Below are 21826 nucleotides of genomic sequence, written 5' to 3' on the forward strand. Positions count from 1 at the left end.
TTTCCTGGCTGTATGCTAGTCATGTTGTTCTCTCTGTGGTATACATAAATAAAAATTTTGATATCCATGAACATGTAATAAGGCAAGAATGGAAGATGCATGATCACTCAGGAAAGACATCAGCTAATAAAACCTCACCAAATCAAACACACTCACTTTTGACAGAGCACACTCATATTTACATAACATCAAATATTACAGAAATTATTTCTATTAATTTCGTATGAAACTCCCACGACCTTTTGGAAAATGCAAAGGTGAAAAATACATTTGGATAAAGCGGGACACAAACCCATGTCCAATCTACTGCTGGTTCTCTGACATAGTGCCAACAACGCTAAGCTGAAATGCATATTCCGTGTCTTTTTTTATTCTGCGAAATGTTATTGATTCTTAGTTATATAATGAATCATAATGACATATTTTCATGAATCTTAAATGAGTCATTGCTTTAAAATGGCTTACTCTCACTATACACAAGTTAGGATGTGAAACTAACTAAAAACGAAAATTCTTTAAGCAGCAATATGACTTTTCCAGTCATTTTATTATAACAACTCGTAACAATAATGATTCATCTTGAGACATTCAACATGCTGGTGCTTACAAACAGCATATATTCACAGGGTGTAACATATAACATAAAACCCATCAAATATGGGGTTCTACTGAATACAAGTACGGTATGGCATCTTGCTTTCTGCTTGTGATGTAGGGAGTGGTCTTGCTTCCCACTGGTTCAACTTTACATGGCACGTTGCCAAAATATTGTAGAACTTACTTTGTGTTTCACAAGACGAAATGGCTTCTCAACGAGAAATAGCACGAAATGATGTCAAAAAACTAGTTGAGCGCCACACCAACATTAGCTAACTCACCCTATGTGCCAACGGCATAAGTATGTTTATTACTTTTTTAACACACAAATGTACTCTACCTTACACTCAGAAACACTCTCATCAGTTTCACATGTCTGATATATCTCATCAACAGCTCTCTGAAGATTTCCAAATAAAAATGCCCAATATCTTGCTTGAAGTTCTGCAACAAAATATCAAAAGCAACATGTTAAAAATTCCTATTAGTGAGTACTGCCAAAGAAAGACATTTGGGTTATATCACAAGCAATACAGAATCATTGAAAAGAACATGACAGTGGCTTGATTCGGAAGGCTATCAGCTGTGACTGAAAAACAGAAGAAACTTCGACTTCTAACATTACCAGATTTCTTGTCCCTGCCTGTTGACGCCGATCGTACACGGGGGCCAGGTTTTAAATTCTCTTGGGCTCTTTTGCAGATTTGCAAAGGATCTTCTTTTTTTGAATCTGTTGTCGGTCTAGGTGATGATGGAGGTTTGCGTACTAGTACTTTCCCTGTAACAAAGCATAGCAACAGCACTGTCACATATTGGTAACATTTGCTGCATATCTTCTTCATCTTCATCTACATATACTTCTACATCTATACACCAGAAGTCATATTATGGTGTGTGGCATAGTGTACTTTGTATACCGATGCTTGTTATTTAACCAAATACACATCACAAGGACACACATCTTCCCATGCTCTGCCACTAAGTGCTTCTCTGTAAAATGCATTTGCATTACAGAGTGAACATACTGTCCAACGGGACCTGGTTGGTTAACAATACTGTCATGCATATACAATATTAGCATGCTGTTTTAGTACATACAATGTAATGATCTTCCTTCAATATGCTATTATAGCACTATTTTAGCAGTGAGAGAGGATGTTTAATTTAGTTGTGATGAAATCCGATTCTCCTAGCATAAATGGGAGTTATCCACCAACTATTATAAAGAATGCATTTTTAAAAACTATTGAAAAGAACATAAGTAGTGCTACATGATGCACATAACGTTATGTCAATCTGTATAAGGAATGGTGTTTCTGCATAACTTCTCTTTTACAGGATCACCTTTCTTACCACTGACAGCCTGTATTTTATATCCCTCCTATTTCAGCCAATGTCACTCCTTTTGCTGCAAAATAGCAAAACTTATCTATTATTTTCAGTGTGTCATTTCCTAATCCGATTCCCTAAGCACAGAACCACTTTATTTGATTACATCCAATTACCCTTGTTTACTATTCATCCTACAATCTCTTTTCAAGATGCCATACGTTCTGTTCAACTGATGGTCCAAGTTCTTTGCAATGTCTGACAGAATTGCAATATCTTTAGCAAAGCTCGAAGTTTTTATTTCTTCGGCCCTCAACTTTAATTCCCTCTGCAGATTTTCCTTGATTCTTTGTATTGCTTGCTGAATATGTGGACTGAACAACATTAGGGATGGGCTACAACTCTGTCTCACCTCCTCCTCAACCACTGCTTTCCTTTCATTTCTTTTGACTCGTATAGCGAGGTGGCACAGTGATTAGTACACTGGACGTGCATTCAGGAGAATAACTGTTCAAAACCCTGTACAGCTGTCTAGATTTAGGTTTTCCATGATTTTCTTAAATCACTTAACTTAAATGCTGGGATGGTTTGTACTAATGCTATAAATGGCATATAAATTTATAGTACTGTTGGTGGCTATCTACTTTGTGTCTATCTTGGCTATGATACTGAATTCACTTTGCTATTGTTATTAGCTCACCTGCATTCCTATTCTCTTATTCATACCTAGACCTACTGCATTACCCATATTTGATTTTGTGCTGGTAAATGCTGCATTCATCTAACCAGAATGTGTTTTAAGACAATTCACTGTGTCAATGTTGCCTCAAGTTTTCTTACATTGTTATGTCATGGTACCTTCTCCGAGGATCTTGTTACTTATGAAGGAATGTCTTCTTCTGCTCCAGGTGGATTCTAGATCTTTCATTGTGCAGTCAAATTCTTCTCATAACAGTTGTATCACACCCCCAATCCCACATTAGGGATTCCCCTTCCTTTTCTACAAGTTCATTTCCTTTGAACAGCCCTTCTAAATATTTCTTCCACCTTGCAGACTTTTCTTTTGCTTGATACTAGATTGCTACCTGAGCTTTTGACATTTACACAACTACTGCCTTTTTCTCCCAAGCTTTCTTTAACTTTCCAATAGGTGACATTTAGCTTTCCAATAACTATACATCTTCATCTTCAATAGCTTTGCATCTCTCCTCTAGCCACTTTTGCTTCACCATTCTTCTTATTTTATAGGCATCAGTAATCTCTTTTTTCCTCGTTCACTTGTTTCTTTTTTCCCCCTCTTCATCAATTAAATTCAGTCTCTTGTATCCTATGATTTCTACTGGACCTTGACTTTTTGCCTAGTTGTTTCACGGCAAACTTCACTGTACTATCTCTAGAGCTACCCATTCATTTCCTATTGTGCTCTCTTCCTCTGTTTCAGTCAGTAGTTGCCTAATGCTCCCTCTGAAATTCTCGAGAACCTCTGATTGTTTCAACATGTTCAGACCCATCTCCTGCATTTCTTATCTTCTTGCAATTTCTTCAGTGCAGTTCATCAGCACCAAAGCATGTTCAGAGTCATGTGTGCCCCTGGAAATGTACAACTTAAAATCTAGTCTTACCATTACATAATTTATATAAACACTTGGGGTAGATGTCATCGAGTTTCTTCCATGTACATAACCACCTTTATGATTCTTAAGCCAAGTGTTCACTATGATTAAATTGTTCTTTCATCTCTATGCAAAATACTACCAGGAGGCTCCCCTTTGCATTACTTTCCCCTGGTCCACATTCTCCTACAGGCCATCATACAGTAGTTTAATCTTTTAATTACCTGCATAGATAGTAGGCATATAAATTTATAGTACTGTTGGTGGCTATCTACTTTGTGTCTATCTTGGCTATGATACTGAATTCACTTTGCTATTCTTATTAGCTCACCTGCATTCCTATTCTCTTATTCATACCTAGACCTACTGCATTACCCATATTTGATTTTGTGCTGGTAAATGCTGCATTCATCTAACCGGAAATTGTGTTCTTTCTACCACTAAACTTCATTAATTTGCACTCTAATTTTAACCTATCAATTTCTATTTATAAATTTTCAACCCTACCTACCTGATTACAGTTTCTGACAGTCCCTCACCCCACAAAAATCCGCGTCCCCACACCAGATGACAGAATCTTCATGAGTAGTCCTCCCCTGGATATCTGAATGGAGGACTACGTTACTAGATTCCCCTTGCTTTCAGTCATTCACAGTTCCAACATAGCAAATGCATCAGTTGATGTTATGAGGCTGAACCAGTTTATCATCAAAACTGTTTCACCTGCAAATACTGAAAAGACCGTTGTTCCTCTTCAGGAACCATATACGGCCTGTCTAAAAAGTATCCGACCTTTGGCCAGAAAAAATATTTCGAATACATGATGGGGTTGGGACCTTAATCCCCTTCAGAGTAGGCCCCTTGTGCTTGCACACACTTAGCCCACCAATCCTTCCACTGCTGGAAACACCTCTGGAAGTCTTCTTTTGGAATGGTGTTCAGCCCTGTCATCATCTTCTGCATTATCTCTTCTCTACTCTTAAAATGGGATCCTTTCAGTGGTGTCTTCAATTTTGGAAACAACCCGAAGTCGGAAGGAGCCATGTCTGGAAAGTAGAGAGGCTGGCAAACGGCTGTAATTCCATGTTTGGCCAAGAAATTTTGGATCAACTCGGATGAATGTGCGGGGGCATTGTCGTGATGCAGTTGCCAGTTTTTCACTGTCCACATGCCTGGTCTTTTGCACAGAACTGAGTCACAGAGTCACCGGAGAACATCTTGATAGTACTCCTTTGTCACTATTTGTCCTTCCGGTGTGTATTCATGATGCACAATTCCAGAGACATCAAAGAAGACAGTCAGCATCACCTTGAATTTGCTCTGCACCTGCTGCACTTTCTTTTTTGTTCAACACGTTCAGTCATCATGAGAGAATCGGTAATCCGACGAACACACTGTGTAGAACCTCACTCAGTAACCGACAGGCAGCGACTGATATGCTGGAAGGCAGGGACAAAATTCATGCATGCGCATAAAGGTCTCTTCCGTTACTGTGTACAGTGGCGCTACACTATCGTCTCTATTTCGCCCGGGAAAATCAAAGGTCGCATACTTTTTAGACAGACCTTGTATGTAGTCTAATTCCGTCACACAGACAACCCCCTGAACGGTGTTCAAAATTTGACAAATGATATAAAGAAATATCATTTGAGCAAAGAAACAAGGAGCACTTTTGGAATGCTCCAAGACTTGAGAGAGTGAATCACTTCTTCAATAACAACGGGAAGTGTAACTATTATGTATGCCAACTCTGGGACATGATGGGAGTTTGAATCTGGATTCTGCATTCATCACTAAGTGAAAGATACATTAACTAAAGAATATACTACATTGCAATAAAAGCATAACAGCAGGATGACATATTTTTAAATGCACATGACCACAAGGATAACAAAGACAAGAATATAAAACCTAGAACAGACATGTAACTGTATGAAAGAATACAAACTAACATTGAATTAGCAAATATTAACGTAAAATTTGGAAAAGAGAAAATTCACAAATCAACTGAAGGAAATTTTAGCTTACGTGACATGAGTTTAAATGATGGGATGCATTTAATAATCTTCATCATAACAAATGATCTACAAATTTGTAACGCCAAGTTCAGTTACAAAATAATATTGACGATAACATGGCTCTCACTGGATGGAGGAGGAAGAAATCAAACTGACATTACAATGATGCAGAAAGTAGTCGCAAATAGTGTTAAACATGTGGGAATTTAACACTAGAACTGCAGTGGGGTCACACACGATCTGTTCCCTAATTCTTTCATTGGTCACTATTTTGTGTTATGTGTATACTGCTGAATTTCTATGACTTTGTATCAAATAAGTTAGTTAACGATCACAATTTACATTTTTTGGGAAAACCTTAAAAGAGAAAAATCCAAATTCACTTAGAAAAGCAGATGGGTCAGTTCTGACCCACTGCTGTAGCTGTTATAGTAATCTCATCTCTCTTCTCACTACATGTTTATTTTTAAATTGTGTTTGCTCAGCAATCTCAAAACTCACTTTTATGTCTCTTCCTGATGGTATTACGTTCCTCCAACAGTGGAGGGGAGGGAAATCAGGTTGAAACATGTTTCAATGTACTACACAGTCAGTGCTTTCTTCCATAAAATATGGTGTTAGTAGATAGCGATTCTAACTGTATAAAAAATGCTTGCAACATACACAGTGATTATGGACAAACGTCTAAGAACAGAAGAGGACATTGTAAGTGCCATAGATGAAAATTTGGTTCACGAAGCAGAGGGTGAGCCACTGGAGTTTTTATCTGCAGAAGAATTGCCACAACCTGTAGTTTCAGATTCTTCATCAGGAGATTATGTTATACCAAATGATTTACTGAATACTGATGAAGAAGGTATGCACACTTAAATTTTTATTTTGTAATTGTTTACTTATGTGCTACACAGACACACTTTTCAATTGCAACAATTATGCTGGTGCAATCTTATATAAGTAAGGGAAGAAATGTCACTTATGACAATTTTTTCACCCCCTTGGCTGTGTCTGAAACCTTGAAAGCAGATGTTACAAGTATTGTGGGCTCCATAAATTGATCTTGCAGGAAAATATCAATCTCTGTCAAGAAGGCAAAAGAAGAGTTATATAGTAAGGTGTTACTGAAGAAGAATGATACTACATTGACTGTTTACCAGGGAAAGAGCAGCAAGAATGTCCCGATTCACAGCACTAATGCATCCTTATGTGAAAATTGAGGCTGGTTTGAAAAAGAAGCTAGATACAGTTACACTTTATAATGGGTCTAAATATGGAGTGGACATGATCGGCCAAATGGCTTATAATACTCAGTGAAATCATCATCCAGACATTGGCCGTTCACACATTTTACAACATGCGGGATTTGCCTGGGATAAATATCTGGGTATTGCACAATGCTCTAAATGAAAAAATTTAAACACAGGGACTTCATACTGCAATTAGTAGAGGAGCTTGCAGAGAAATGCACAGCAACCAGGAAGTCTAGTGCCTTTGTCACCGCTGAAGATATTACTGAGAGACAAGAAAAGCGAACATGTCGCCTGGTAAAGCCTGACAGCACTGTAAACATATCATTTTTGAAGTGCCACATGTGTCAGAAAACTGTCTGCATTAAATGCACATCAGAAGACCATTACTTGTGCTCATTAGAAAGATAAGAAACATGAATCAGAAGCACCTCAGTCAATATTTTAGTCATAGTATCCAGTCACATATGTAAGAAGGCCTTGTAACTATAAGAAATGAAATGGTACAGAAATAGATGCATGCGTAACAGTTAATAACTGGGCAGCCTACATCTTATCTCTTTATCACTCTACTTATGCTTCTAACAAAGGCTCTACTTGTCACTCATTGTGTTTGTCTTCCTGTATGGTTATGGAATTATAAACTTTATAAATAACTATGAGTAAGCTACATTGGCCTGGTTGTGTAGTTATTACAATGAAGAACTGGCTACCTGTTATGTAATTCTCCTACAATCCTCCCCACTCCAACCCCTTTTTCCTGCTATTTAAAAAAAGATCACCCCATGTAGCACAATGTTGGATGTATAATGTCGCCACTACTTTTTGGGCATTACCGCAGAAATTAGCTGTTATACTGCAGCAGTGGAAGCCAGATGGAGGGCACTAAAGTGCCAGCATGCCGTTTGCAGCATTGGGACTGCTTGGATAGCATGAGGAGGATTAGGCCGAGCACCACAAGAATGCAACACAGCAGCATAACTGAGCACTTGCAGGACAAGATAAGCTGTTTTCACACCATTTGCCACAGATTTGTTATTCCGAGTGTAGATTGAAACAGCACATCAGCACAATAAGTAGACTGTGAACCTATATAAATAATGATTAGTTTTTGCACAAACATCAGCAGTCCAGCATTGCCTACAGCTATGAGTGGGCCACACTGGACGGCCGGGTGATATGGGACAGCACACAGTCACTACCAGATCAAGATTTGATCTTCGCACCTTCTGCTAGTGGCATATCCCAAATCCACCACCTCAGATTCAGTACTTCTCCACTAGCAAGATGCCTACTGACCCTCTCCGTAAGTGACCAAATACCTGCCCTGGAGATTAGGAGGATGAGACTGGAATGATATAGCTGTCCACACTTTCATGCTGGTGAGGACATCTAGGCACCAGACATCATCAGTCACAGGGATGAGATCAAGTTGGAAGCAGGCATTCCCTGCAAGTAACCTGGCTGTCTTCATTGCTGCTTGCTTTGTTCACAAGTGGCCATATTCTGCTCGCTGGGAAGCACGCCAGGGTATAAGCTTGTAATGAGCATACCTAAGCAACATCATGGCTTGGTAGCCATCAGCTCACACTGCCACCAACAGCCATCCTTGTAACGTGCAGTGAGGGAGTGTGGCAACTGCCTTCACTGAGACATTATGAGTGTAGTCACAAGAATATTAATAAAATATTTGAACTTTTGATGTTTGTCTAAGCTACCAATGGTCTGCTCCCACAGCCTCACCACACCACCATGATGTAACCCCCCACAAAAGTAGTCCTACATGTCAAAAACTTCAGCTGGCATCAGGAGTAGGATCAACACCCCATCACCATTTCATTTGGTGTCAGAAGTGGGAATGTCTAATGCCTACAACAGTCTTCAGTGGGTGAAGAAGATGACTTTACTATTACCAGTTGGAGTTTCGTCCACATATAGTGACATGAGTGTAGTCTCCTTTTTTCTTGTCCCCCTCCCCATATTTATAAGTATCATGGATAGACAGTGGGTCTCTTATCAAATGTTTAATTGTATTAGTATCTTCAATATGTGTAGGGTAATCACACACAATGTTCTGTTGATGTGTAAATAAGAATGTTATATTTTGCAACATGTGTTATCAAAAGCAAGGGATATGGCCCATTGGCTAAGAGTACTTAAGTTGTTATCCAGGTCTAGCAATTCAGGAGGTGTAGCTGAGTGCTGTCAAGGAGTATTAATTGTTTGTGTTGCAAAAATTATGAGCAGCTACTCAGGTGTAGTAGTTAAGTTACAGTAAGAAGTACTATGGTAGTGTTATGGTTAAGTGTCCTTTCATTAATGTGTTTTGTTGCATTTACTGTATAGTTGGCAAGACACCAGAATCTGAGAATTGTAGGAAATGTGTTTCAGTTTTGTAGTACACAGAACAGTGTACTTGGTGCAGACAGAAAAACCTCAAAGACCTCCAACTCCCTTGGCAACCCAAGAGTCAGAGTAAAATGGCTCAATAGCCAGCTGGAATTCAAGTGAGAAAGAACTGCTGATGGTGCAGCAGCAACCACAGAAGCAACTGTGTCACAGTGAATGAGCTAGGTACCTGAGCCAGAATTGCTGCGGACAAAGGGCACACGAGGCCATCCTGTATACATACTGTTCTGGTGGAGTTCTATTCAGTTTTCAGCAATCCAGCTCTGAGGAGAAGCCTATGCCAGTCCACCCTCTGCTTGTCTTGTCACCTTTAATCTTCTACGGAGCAGCAAGTCCTGTCAGAAGGAATGCTGCGAGCTGCAGTTCCGACTACTGAGTCAAAACTGATGGGGAGCTCTGGCCACCACCATCTGACATGCCTTATGGAGGCTAAACTAGCAGGGCATCTGAGCAGATCCTCATCTATCATCGTACGGACAGGCTGTTGCTGCCACCCGCCTCCAATTCTGTGACAGACTACAACGCTGCCCATCTAGCTCCTGTTGGGAAGCCATATCACTTCTCCGCATGACTTCAAGTACTCTGAGCAGAGCTAGTAGATGCCTTCACTATGCACAGTCTATGAGGGGGTCACAAGAGCCCTGGCCAATCTCCCAGAAGCTGTGTGAAGCTTCACTTGGTGCAGGCAATGCTGTATGCTAACATAGGCAAGGTTGTCAACTTTGTGTCATCGTTGTAGCTGATTCAATGCACTACCTGACTGCGTGTGGTGTGCTGACCAGCACATTCCATGGCAGAGTGCCACTGCCAGCCCCACTAGTGCTGGCTACCTGAACATTGATAACTCAACTGCTGTATTTTGTTGACAATAAATGTTTGATGTTTTAATACTGTTTTAATAACATTTTCAGGCAACAGACAAACATCTACCCCCAACATCACCTTGATTGATGCCCTCAGGTGGTCAACCACCTACCTCCTGACTTCGGTACATGAACCGCTGATGCATCCCATCCCTAGTGCACTACAGTTTTCTCCACCTATAATGGGCAAAAAGGTTGAGAAGGAATATGACTCGGTACGCAAACATGTAAAACAGTGCAAAGTGTGTGAGTAGTATTATGTTTAGGAACCTTTGTCACTTATGTTTGTGTAATAGATAAAGGGCAATCATGTCACGGTCAATACCCTTTGAGTGAGGTTTTCAATACCACAGGAGTTACTAGAGAGGAGGTACTGGAAATCGTAAAAGATAAAGTAATTAAGACACGATTGCACAATGTAAAGTTGTCTAAGAGACTGGAAGCACTTCAGATTAGGGAAAAGGAAATAGCTTTTCACATTTCCCCAATTATGAGGAAATTTACAGTCGAGATTTGAGGAAACGTAGAAGGTGATAGAGAGGGAAAGTTTGAGAAGAAAGGATGCAGAGAGGATGGAGAAAGAGAAAGTTGAAAGGGTGGAGAACAGGCCAGTGTCTACTTTACCTGTTCCTGCAGTATGTCCAACTGCTGTTAATGTAATTAAACTTGCCAATACTTTGGATAGTAAGCCAGAATTTGATGCCTCGTGGGAAAGTCTTACGAATGGTGACGTTAAAATGATTAATGAAGAGGGCAATGACATTGTGTTTAGTTGTTCACTGTGTAGGGTACTAATGTTGTAGACATTACGGGACCTAGCAGAGTAGATCAGCAATGATATCATGTGGAATTGTGGAGTCTGAAGGAGCTGTAGTGGCAGTTGAAGTGAGTGCAGGTTGTGTAAAAAGAAAGAAGTGTATGGATAGCAACATGTGTAATTTAAGTGCAGTAGTATCTGCTACACTCAGTGGTAATATGTGGAGCATGGGCCAGATGTAAAGGGGAGTATGTGTGCCACAGACTTTTGTGTTGTGTACAGTGGAACTGCAGACAATGATGTTATTGTAGATACTACGTGGAAGGCACAGGAAGATGTTGGTGTTTATAGTCGTGTTGCAGATGTTGAGGGAGAAATGATACAAATGCATGTATTACCTCATGAGCAGTCTGAACATATGAGAAGCAAGCAGACACACGTTCGAACAGTTAGCAATCAGATCGAGAAGGTGGAATCCGTTAAGGAGTTTGACATGTGCTGCAAATTGTTTACAATGCAGTTGTGGACAGATGTGATGTGCATGAGGGTGTAAAATAGATGAAGGGTAAAAAGTAAACTTCACAGTAAATTTTCTGTCCAAACATCAAGCTAAAATTTACCTTTGGGAACACGTAGTGAAGCTTAGAATTCCAACTGTGGGAAACTGTTGCCAGTGGACTGCTATCACAAGGTTCTACAATGGAGTCACTAATTTTGGGTGTTACTGGGTGAGGAGCAGGTCCACTGCGACTGTATGCGAGACAAGCAGGGAGGCGAATGGGTGTGGAGGATTTATTTCACGTGTGAGCCTGTTTGCACACAAGGTAGCTGGGCATAGCCACACAATTGTGGTGACATTGCAGAAAGGCTACGAAACTACAAAGCAGCCAACCACTGAGACGCAACGATGTTGATTTGTATGTGCCTGGAGGCAATGTACCACCACAAAACGAGTGCTATTAATCACAAAAATCCCCTGAGATTCTGACACAGTTATGCACAGTCTGGCAATATCCTTTGCAGACTCCATCATGTTACGGGCCAGCCAGTTACCGAAGCTGGTCTGGGCAGCCATCTCCACCAGACGAGTCCACGGTCGTAAGTCCACACCTGTGGGCTTGGAATGACACTGCGGATGAGCTGTCCCCAGGCTCCATGGTATTAACTGAACTCTTGCCTTGGAGGCAGGGCTGTACTACCGCCATCCATTTGCACCAACGTGATCTTCTAACCTGGTAGCAGTGGACACCTATGAGACTACAGCAGATGTTCACATCATTGGCTCTGCTTACTTAGGGCCACACAGCGCTAACTGGGGCATGCCCTACTGAGTGGGGTAAACAAGTCTGCTTATGCCCTGCTGAGTGGGGTAAACAAGTCAACAAAGCAGGGCACAGATGTAAAACAAAGCAGGGCACAGATGTAAAACAGCCATCGCACCAGCCGAGGGCGTATGTGGGGTGTCACAGCGCTTCAACATTGTATATCAAGGTTATATAAAAAATGTTATTCAGTTTATTCAGTCTATGATCAGCACTAGAGTAAGAGAGAGGTAAGTGAGAGTACCTGTTGACTGTTGTGAGTGGTAGTACTGCATGTAGTTCATGTGGGGATAGGTTTGGTAACATGTTTTCTGGGAATGCTTAAGTGGGACTGTTGTCACAGGGACATAAGAGTTCTGAATGATGTTCCAAAACAATGGGTTAAAGAAACCAGGTCAGACAGATGAGATGCCAAGCATAAGAGTTTAATAGAGTCTGAGCACGTACTGTTAAATGTTACTTGGTAAGGATAATTTACTGAGAGAGAATGAGTTTGTAAGTGAGAAATAAGAAAACTATTGTGTGCTTGGGCATTACAACGCGAATACTGATAAGAAATAATGTGTTTCCTAGTATTTAAAATGATACAGAGCACAATTGTGCAGGGCATAGGGCTCCTGGTTAAGCAACATGATGAGGAATACCATGGTGGCAAGACCAAATGTTAAGTTGGGTTGTACAAATTTGATAAGGAACTGTCTGTCTGAGATTGAGAGCAGAAATGGAAACCACTAGTTGTAAGGGAAGGCATAGGATAATTGTGGAGTATTAATAGAACACTGGAAAAATGCTGCTATTGGAGGAAAAAGACCATGAACATGATGCTCCTTAAAGACTCTGATAGAAGAAAAGTGGGGAACCAGTTGCACCAGTTCTCACTCCATGTTGCTCGCCAAAAATTTTGGCATGTGAACTTATTCACTGCCTTTTATACAGAACATTCTAAATCCTTTTACCCAGTCTCTCTTTGTAGTAAAGCCTTCACACTCAGCATCTCCCTCTCACTAGTACTTTCTATTCTCTCTCTCTCTCCCCCCCCCCCCCCCCCTCTCCCTCTCTTCTGACTTCTCCTCTTTCTCCCACTGATTCACAGTATATCCCAAACCACTGTCTCCTTCCTCATTTACACTATCACCTTTTCTCTTTCTTTCCTACTGCCAAAGACTTTACCTCAGTAGCACAAATATTCGGGGGGGGGGGGGGGGGGGGGAGGGGGGGGAGGATCCAACTTTTTTCCTCCCCTACTCATATATTTAAAATTTTGGTCCAAAATGTACCTTCCCCTATACCTACATGTCTGGGAGTGTCCAAACCCCAAAGGGCTCTCCATTGTCTCCACTCATCTGTATTTTTCATTTCCACTGTCTCCACTGTCTTTTACTACCACTGCTTCTGTCTCCATCAGTTTCTCTTTCTCTTTTACTGCCAGTGGCTCTCAGTGACCATTAATATATCACCCCTCTTTTGGTCCCACTACTTCTGTCTTCAAGCAACACCCCCCCCCCCTCTCGCTCTCTCTCTCTCTCTCTGCCACTTTCTCTCTCCCACAATCAGTCACTGTTTCCTCTCACATGCCAATTTTTGGCAAAGAAGTCAGAATGAGGATTGAGGCAGCTGGTTCCCCAGTTTTCCATTAGAGTCTTTAAAGAGGAACTTATCTGCCTTTTTCATGCTCTGGCAGGAGCATTTTCCCGCTGGTTCCTTTCTTCTTCCTGCCACAGCAGGGTGTGCTGCTTACATAAAACAAATTGTGTAGGTCAATTAAGTTTTTACAGTTTATTTAGATACTTTGACATGTATAAACAACTTAAGCATGCATAATAAAGGTTAACAGAAAATCTGACTATTTTTTTTTTCCTTTAACAGAAAATCTAACTTTTTATTTTTTTTCCTCTCTCTCTCTCTCTCTCTCTCTCTCTCTCTCTCTCTCTCTCTCTCTCTCTCTCTCTCTCACTCTCTCTCCCCTTTTTTCCTTTAACAGAAAACCTAACTTTTTACATAATTTTTAGCAGACATTTTAAGCTCTTTTCAAGCGTGTTATTCCTGTTTTAGCACGTTTCTTGTCACTGCTGTACCAGTTGGGGCTTATTTGTATGGTGTGAAGTGCATGTATACAGACACAGCATGGCAAAGTTTTATTGGTGAAAAGATGCTAAATAAAAAGATAGTTTAGTGACCTCGGAGCCCTTGTGGTGACCCTAGAACCCTTGCCATGGGTTCACTACACCAATTAAAAGAGACTTTATGTCTCAGACCAGGTATTGTGCGCATCTCAGTAACAGATACTGATCCCGAAAATTTTTTTAAGTTCCACCAGCAGTGTACTGTAGGTCACGGGAGGAGTGAAGTATTCCCAATTATTGGAAAAAGGCTCAGTCCATTCCCAATTTCAAGTAGGGTCATCAAACAGATGCACAGAACTGTAAGCCCATATCTCTTTAGAATTTTGGAATATTTTGCACTTGCATATTATGACGTTTCTGGAGACTGAAAATTATTCTTTAGGGATCAGTACAGTTTCTGAAACAAAAACCATGTGAAAGCCTGCTCGCTCTGTTCATCCACAAGACCCAGAAAGTACAGACATCAGCACCCAAGTTAATATCTTCCTTCCCTTGTTGTAGGTATTTGATACAGCTTCGTACTGCCACCTAGTGAACAACATATGAGTGTATGGAATATTAGACCAACTGTAAAACTGGACCGAAGGGTTTCTAACAAAGACAACACAGCAAGGCATTCTCAACAAAGAGAAATCTTCACACACAAAAGTAACTTCTGGCATATCCATAGGGAGTGTTATACTGCCATTACTTTTCATAGTATACATAAATGTCCTAGTGGATAATATCAGAAACTGCATAAGGCTTTTTGCAGGTGATGCTATTGTATACACAGAAGTTGTAACGCTAGAAAATTATAGTAAAATGCAGAAAGACATGTGGAGGAATGATGGTTGGTGTAGAGACTGGGAGTTGATCCTCAGGATAAACAAGTGTGACATATTGCACATATATAGGCAGAGAGAACCACATGTATATTTTGTAAATAACTCTTAAAACAGTAGAGAACAAAAGAATATATAAAACTAAGAAAACAAAAGTACTGGAGACCTAGCAGATGTTTTGCATTAAAGCTCCATCTTGGTGTGTTGAAATTTTGTTGACACCCACACACTTATGGGCTTCCTTTAACTTAAAAATTTAAAATAAAAATATAAAATTTGAGTTAATTTTTGCACCTTTTTTTCTAATTTGGAAACTCACAGAAGGCTACCTTTTCTTTCATATTACCAGATACTATTGATGTAATTATAACCAGTGTCTTCTCTGCTCCAGCTATCAGTATTATGTAAATATTTATTACTAAAAATGTAAAAAGTTGCATTTTTAAGAATTATTCACTCAAAAACCACCATCCAAAAACTTTTGAGAATTACACAAAATATTGTTTGGTTAGTATGTTAGTAGTCGGTGCAGACACAGTGGGCAATATTTTTCTGTGTAAAGTGTTAAAAATTTTTCAACATTCTGCATCACTGAATTTCTAGTGTGAAATATGCATTTTGGCAACACTGTTTCCATTGCTCTTCTGTCCCTAACAAATGAGTGAGAACTCGCAAGTAAGCCATTCTTCATTGAGTTTTGTGTAGGGTTTGAACTTTTTATTAGATGCAATGTCTGTGAGGAAATACAGCAGTGAAAGAGTGAGGTGTGTGGATTATGAAAAAAAGACACAAGAAAGTGGTGTTTAACAAAAGTGACAAACACTTCACAGTTGTTGGAAATCTGTCACAGGTAATACAGAAATATCTTGGTCATCAAGTTCTAGCATCACATCCATTGTACAGAAATTGGTACACTCACTACAAAAATAAATTTAGTGACAACCAAACTGAATGATCAAATCACCAAAATGTGGAACTGAAGAAGACAGTGCAAATGTTTATATTCTTGAATGTGATGTTGTTGATGCAATGAGTGTTAGCATTTCTGCTGTAGTCCCCACTATATCCCCTCTTGAACGCCCAGGAAATGAAAAAAGCACAAGAAGAAAACAGTATGCAAATGTTTATATTCTTGGATGTGATGTTGTTGATGCAATGAGTGTTAGCATTTCTGCTGTAGTTCCTACTATATACCCTCTTGAACGCCCAGGAAACGAAAAAAGCACAAGAAAAAAACAGTATGAAGAAAGAAAAGTGGAAGAAATTGAAACAAGTTTTACACAAGCAACATCTTCAAAACTTTGTGAAGTGTGTAATGTAGACACACTTGATGCAGAACATGAAGATAGTGATATGTGCATGAAATGTGGTGTGGTTTCAAAACCTAAATACTACTAACTCAGCAGCCACCTATATTAAGAAGGTACAGTGACTGACACTGATACCAGGTAGCTAGTCTAAGCAGCAGATACAGAAATACAAATCCACTTAACTCACATTATTTGATTTCAAAAGCTTGTAAAATAAAGAACGAGAAAGATATTTGGGCATGTCCAGATTCTTACTGTGGGCATCCATTGCAAGATGACACACTTATTGCTGTCCTGTAACATTACCTAAGTGATGACAAAGATTGCAGCAGGCAAAATCCTAGCCAGGCTGATGTTATTTCTGTTAATGAAAATGGTGATAAAGGTAAAAAGTTATATGATAATATCAATAAGACAAGCATATCTCCTAATGAAACAGGAGAATCCATATTTAAGAACTGGTCTCTCAGAATCTATTCATTACAGCCAAAATGGGTAAAATGCCAGCCAGTAAAGGAAGTATGCACATGTATTTACTGCACTAATTTGAAACTTGTTTGTTTCACCATAAACAGTGTCACAAGCAACGAGTACACAAAGATAACCTGATGTTTTTGTGTACATGCCAAGAGCTGCAAGATAAATGTTGGTTGCAGGAGTGTGCAATGTGTCCTGGTGTTGAAGCATTACACCTTCAGGATACCAACAATGGCGTGACCTGTGCATTGTGGAAGGGAGGAAAGTTGCTGAAAAAGTAGAGCCAGAGAAGTTTGCTACAGAGATTAGGCATTGGGTCACCAAAGGAATAGCTCACCACCATATCTGGAGGATTCAGAGACAGGCCGTAGCAGAAGTACAATCAGTCACATCACAGAATACTGGCATATTAGTTTTTTATTTCGACTTTGCTGAGAACTGGTCTGTTGCTTTGCAGAATGAAATTCGAAGATGCCACAGGCACACATCACGGGTATCAGTACTCACATATGTTGCTCACTTCCTTGGAACATCAAACTATTTTGATATTGTCAGTGATGATCTCATTCATGACAGTGCACATCCATGCTATTATGTCAGCATGATAATTGATGACACAGCTTCTAGAGACCATGCATTTCCTAAACATGTGCATTTGACATGGTGCAGCATCTCATTTCAAAAACTGCTTTCAGCTTTATGAGCTTGGTCAACACTGTAGTACAGGAATACAGGCAAAAAACATGTTTTCAGCAACAGGTCATGGAAAAAGTGCATGTGACAGAGCAGGAGGTCTCTGTAAACATCTAGCAACAAGATTTAATCTCCAGCATGACGCTGTTGATGCTATAAGAGCTGCTACTGGATTTATCACATCATATCAACATTAGTAGCAAACATGAAACTCTTACTTATAAATGAGAGTGCATTACAGGAATTCTGTTTAAAAAAAAAAAAAAAAAAAAAAAGAAAGAAAGGAGAGAGAGAAGAGGGGTCAGCTATGCAGCTTGTGGTAGGGATTCAATCAAGTCACTACTGGGTTGCAGCCCACAGTGGCACATACATTGCAACAACAGTTCTCCACAAAATGCAGCCTGTTACTGTGTGTGAACTACAGAGACCACGGCATACATTAGAAGACTTTGTAGTGAGCCACTTCATTTCTTATGTGTATGACAATCAGTAGTGGGCGGAAGAGAAAATAAGTGTCTCTCATTAGCTGTAAGATATAGCCATCTCCTTTATGACACCTGATAGTCCTGCTGATGCTTTCAAGTGGCCATCATCAAAAGATCAGGGTGCAGCTCCCATTTCCAAAGTACTGCTCTTGTTGGATCACCTTTGACTGTGTGCAAATTCTCACTTATAACATTGTAAACTAATTATTTTGATTCAGAAATATCAGTTTTGCATGACATTTACTTAAAATCAGCAAACAATTTAAATATTTAAGTGTCCATGATTTTTTGACCTTGAGAGGAGAGTTAGGTTTACCTAAAAAATTTCTCACACTTTGTATAGATAAGTACTGCCCACTCTGGTTGTACAGTCTGTAAGTACAATGGCCAACTAATGTACCATGAAACTTTTAAAACATTTAGGAGAGAGGTTTTGGAGAAAATAATTTCTAAATAACCAAAATATTTCAGATTCTTTCATCTTTATGTACAAATGTTTTGACAGTTTAAGAATTTCATGCATTAATGTCATAGCTGACAGTTAGCAGTCCTTCCACTTTATTATTTCTTAACACAGTTAACATCCTGTGATCATTCATATCTTCAAAACGTAACCTCAAAATGTGCAAAAAGTTACAAATTTTCAAAGTTTATTTAAAATAAAGTCAGATCTTTATCACTTTTGGCTTCTTTATTACAATTCTCTCTTTCGTTAAGAAATTTTACAAATACTCTCATTTAGAGAGGTCTGTAGCATTTCAGCAAATCATCAGAAAATCAAAATATTGTAGTTTTGGAGGTATCATGTGGAACTTCAATATACATAATTTTTTCAGCAAACTTTGAAATAATGATGTGACACATTCACTCTTGACCTGTACGATTTGCAATGAAATTGCCCTCATTCTCAATGTGCTCATGACACTCAACATATTATTTGTACCAAGCAAACATCTGAGACCTTTCTTGAATTGTTCAGTCAATCTCCTTGTTTTACACATTTACAGCAAGCAACTTGGTAGTATGACACTGTGTAACTGAATCAGGTACCTCGTGCTCAAATATTGTGATAATGACTAATGGTGGAAGCTAGCAACCCCAATCCCCTGCTTCCGCCACACCTCACGTCCCCACTTAACACTCACAGGAACAGGAACTGCCACATGTCAATAATATGTGCACCAGACTAACAGATTAATTTATATTTGATTCAATTATATATTAACCACCTGACTCACCCCCATATGTAACCAAAACCTTTAGAGCTAATCTGAGCTCGATAGCACATATGATTCCAAATGGTATTATCCCTGGAGGTGACTGTAATCATATAATAAAGCACAATACTATATGCATTCTCTGAAACAATAGACAAAATCGTGGTGGTGGTGGTGGTGGTGGTGGTGGAGGAGGAGGAGGAGGAGGAGGATTTGGGGAATATGACCTATCAAAGAGGTCATTAGTCCCATAGGATTACGGAGAGATGGGGAAGGAAGACGGCTGTGTCCTTTCAAAGGAAGCATTCCCAGCATATGCCCGAAGCGATTTAGGGAAACCATCGAAAAACTAAATTAGGATGACCAGACACAGGTTTGAACCATCGTCCTCCTGAATGCGAGCCCAGTGTGCTAATCGCTACGCCACCTCACCCGTTACCCATCAAAATCTAAAGTAGTAGTTATAGACTGTTCTGCAGCATAGCTGGAATCTACGTGGCAACAGTCTGATTATGAGTTGGAAAAAGCAACAAATCTGAATGCAAAATAAAGACTTTTGTAATAGATTGGTATATAGTGATGTAGCTGTCCATTTCAGAGTGAATCATTTATCATTAGCAATACCTAAAACTACAAGGCAAATTCAGAAATGCTGTACTACATAATAGACAAACCCCCAAGGTGTATTTTAGTGCATATTGTGTACATATATTGTATATCATGCAAAATACAACAGAGGAAGGTGGGGGTAAGAGGACCCTGCATTGTTATTACACATGAATGGCAAATTTTTAGTTGAAGGTTCAATTTTATAAATTGAGCAAGCATGCTATGAACATATGCTAAAAGACAAAGTTTGGGCATCAGTCAGTCGTCGTCTTATTCCTACAACGATATTTTGACAGGGCATATATTGTGGAAGAAATTAATCTATGACCAGCAGCAAGCCCCAAATTTGTTTGAACATTCAATTTCACCAGAAAAATTTTAAAATTAACTTATGCTAACAAAGTTTATTCATTTATTTGTCATGCTCTGTAGATCCCACCAAGGAGGAGAGATTTCTGTGATATGGAATGAGCTAGAGTACACATTAGTACAAGACAAAAACATCACAGAAATGTAATGTACAGGTTGTATTAACAGAAAACTTTCACTATACAGCCTCATGGACTTCAAACTTCCGTCGCGTAAATTAAATGGAGTAAATTAATACGAAAGCTGCTACTCTGGAAATAGCTGCTGCTGTCTGCTGTTTATAAATCTGCTATTAGTTGTTTGCTGTTTCCTCGATTGCAAAATAGTTTCAAGGAAAATATTTTTATATAGGCCTACTGAGTCCTATGTACAAAACGTTATTATTCTTCATACTGTATTAGCGTAAAAAACAGTGCCAACTGCCATGTAGCTAACAGAAATTTTCAAACACTGAATCTATGTTAATGTAGCATAAAATTATAACTAATTCTTAATACATATATTATTATAATATTTAAAAATTTTGAAGTTTTTTTCAAGAATTTTAAAAGTTATGTGTATAACTGTCTCATGGTTCTTCTTGACATAAAAAAAATCTGTGAAGCTAGAAAGGCAGCAACAGTATCAAAAATGAACCAGATAAAAGTATTAATTAAGTTCATAAACAAACCAAACATTAAGGAAGAAGTCGGATAAATCTGGATTACAATATCACTGAAGGCATATTGAGGCAGATTAATAAAATTTAACTGGACATATTGACAGCGCAGTTCATCGGCAGCTGTCAAATGTTTATCAACACCGTCGTAACTAGGCTCCATTATTACTACACCTTCAACATACGCTTAGCATATGGAACCATACAGAACATACCTGAGTCTAGCTGTGTCTGGTTAAGAGGTACGTGAAAGGCAATCGAATGTTTCGCCGATTTTCCTTCGTCTTGAACGACCATCCGTAGTTCTTCCATTTCGCCCTACCCTGTTCATTTACCGTAAATTGTCAGTTTACAAACTACACTCGCAGAGTATTTAGGTTCCTATACAGCATGCAGAACTACAATTACACCACTCTGTACGACGTTACATCTAAACTATAGCCATACAATTCAAAATGACAGTTGAACAAAAATTTTGACATTTGATTAAACCATTGCAAACGTTATTAACAGAATAATCTCAAGCTTGACAACTGTACTCTGATAAACAAAATTTTATTTATTGTCATCTTTATTGGTTTTGGTTTATCAAAAAGTGATTACATTCGAATTACTTCCTAAAATATCAGTTTTCCAATGTAAACAGCTTCTTCCCCCTCTAAACACATGGTGTCATACAGCCAACTATTGAAAGCAAAAGCAGGAAACTAAATGTCAAAACGGTGTGAAGCAATCAACGAAACAAAAAGTTCCTTAACCTAAGAAGAACACAGAAATACATTAAATTAAAAATCTTATAAAAAGAGCGATGAAAAATTCCACAGATCGTTTTCTTTTATTATTTCATTTTCCTGACTATGGGATATTTACTTGATGAGAGGCTCTTCAACCACACAGCTGTATGCAAAA

General features: G+C 39.1%; 1 protein-coding gene across 5 annotated transcripts in view; it reads right to left on the reverse strand.

Annotated features, from left to right (window-relative positions):
- LOC126262573 (S phase cyclin A-associated protein in the endoplasmic reticulum) overlaps nt 1-21593 on the reverse strand; it is a 620393-nt gene extending 598800 nt beyond the window's left edge. For 3 of the 5 annotated variants that reach the window (XM_049959289.1, XM_049959287.1, XM_049959284.1), the window contains exons 1-3: nt 21133-21477; nt 1223-1375; nt 938-1041 (exon numbers count right to left, since the gene is read on the reverse strand). In XM_049959289.1, coding sequence (XP_049815246.1) covers nt 938-1041; nt 1223-1375; nt 21133-21229 — 354 coding nt within the window. In that variant the 5' untranslated portion in view covers nt 21230-21477. Of the gene's footprint in view, nt 1-937; nt 1042-1222; nt 1376-21132; nt 21478-21520 lie in introns of those variants that run through there. The other 2 variants (XM_049959285.1, XM_049959286.1) reach the window with 2 other exon arrangements.
- Nucleotides 21594-21826: the final 233 nt, after the last annotated feature.

Source organism: Schistocerca nitens, chromosome 6, assembly GCF_023898315.1.
Source record: "Schistocerca nitens isolate TAMUIC-IGC-003100 chromosome 6, iqSchNite1.1, whole genome shotgun sequence".
NCBI lineage: Eukaryota > Metazoa > Arthropoda > Insecta > Orthoptera > Acrididae > Schistocerca > Schistocerca nitens.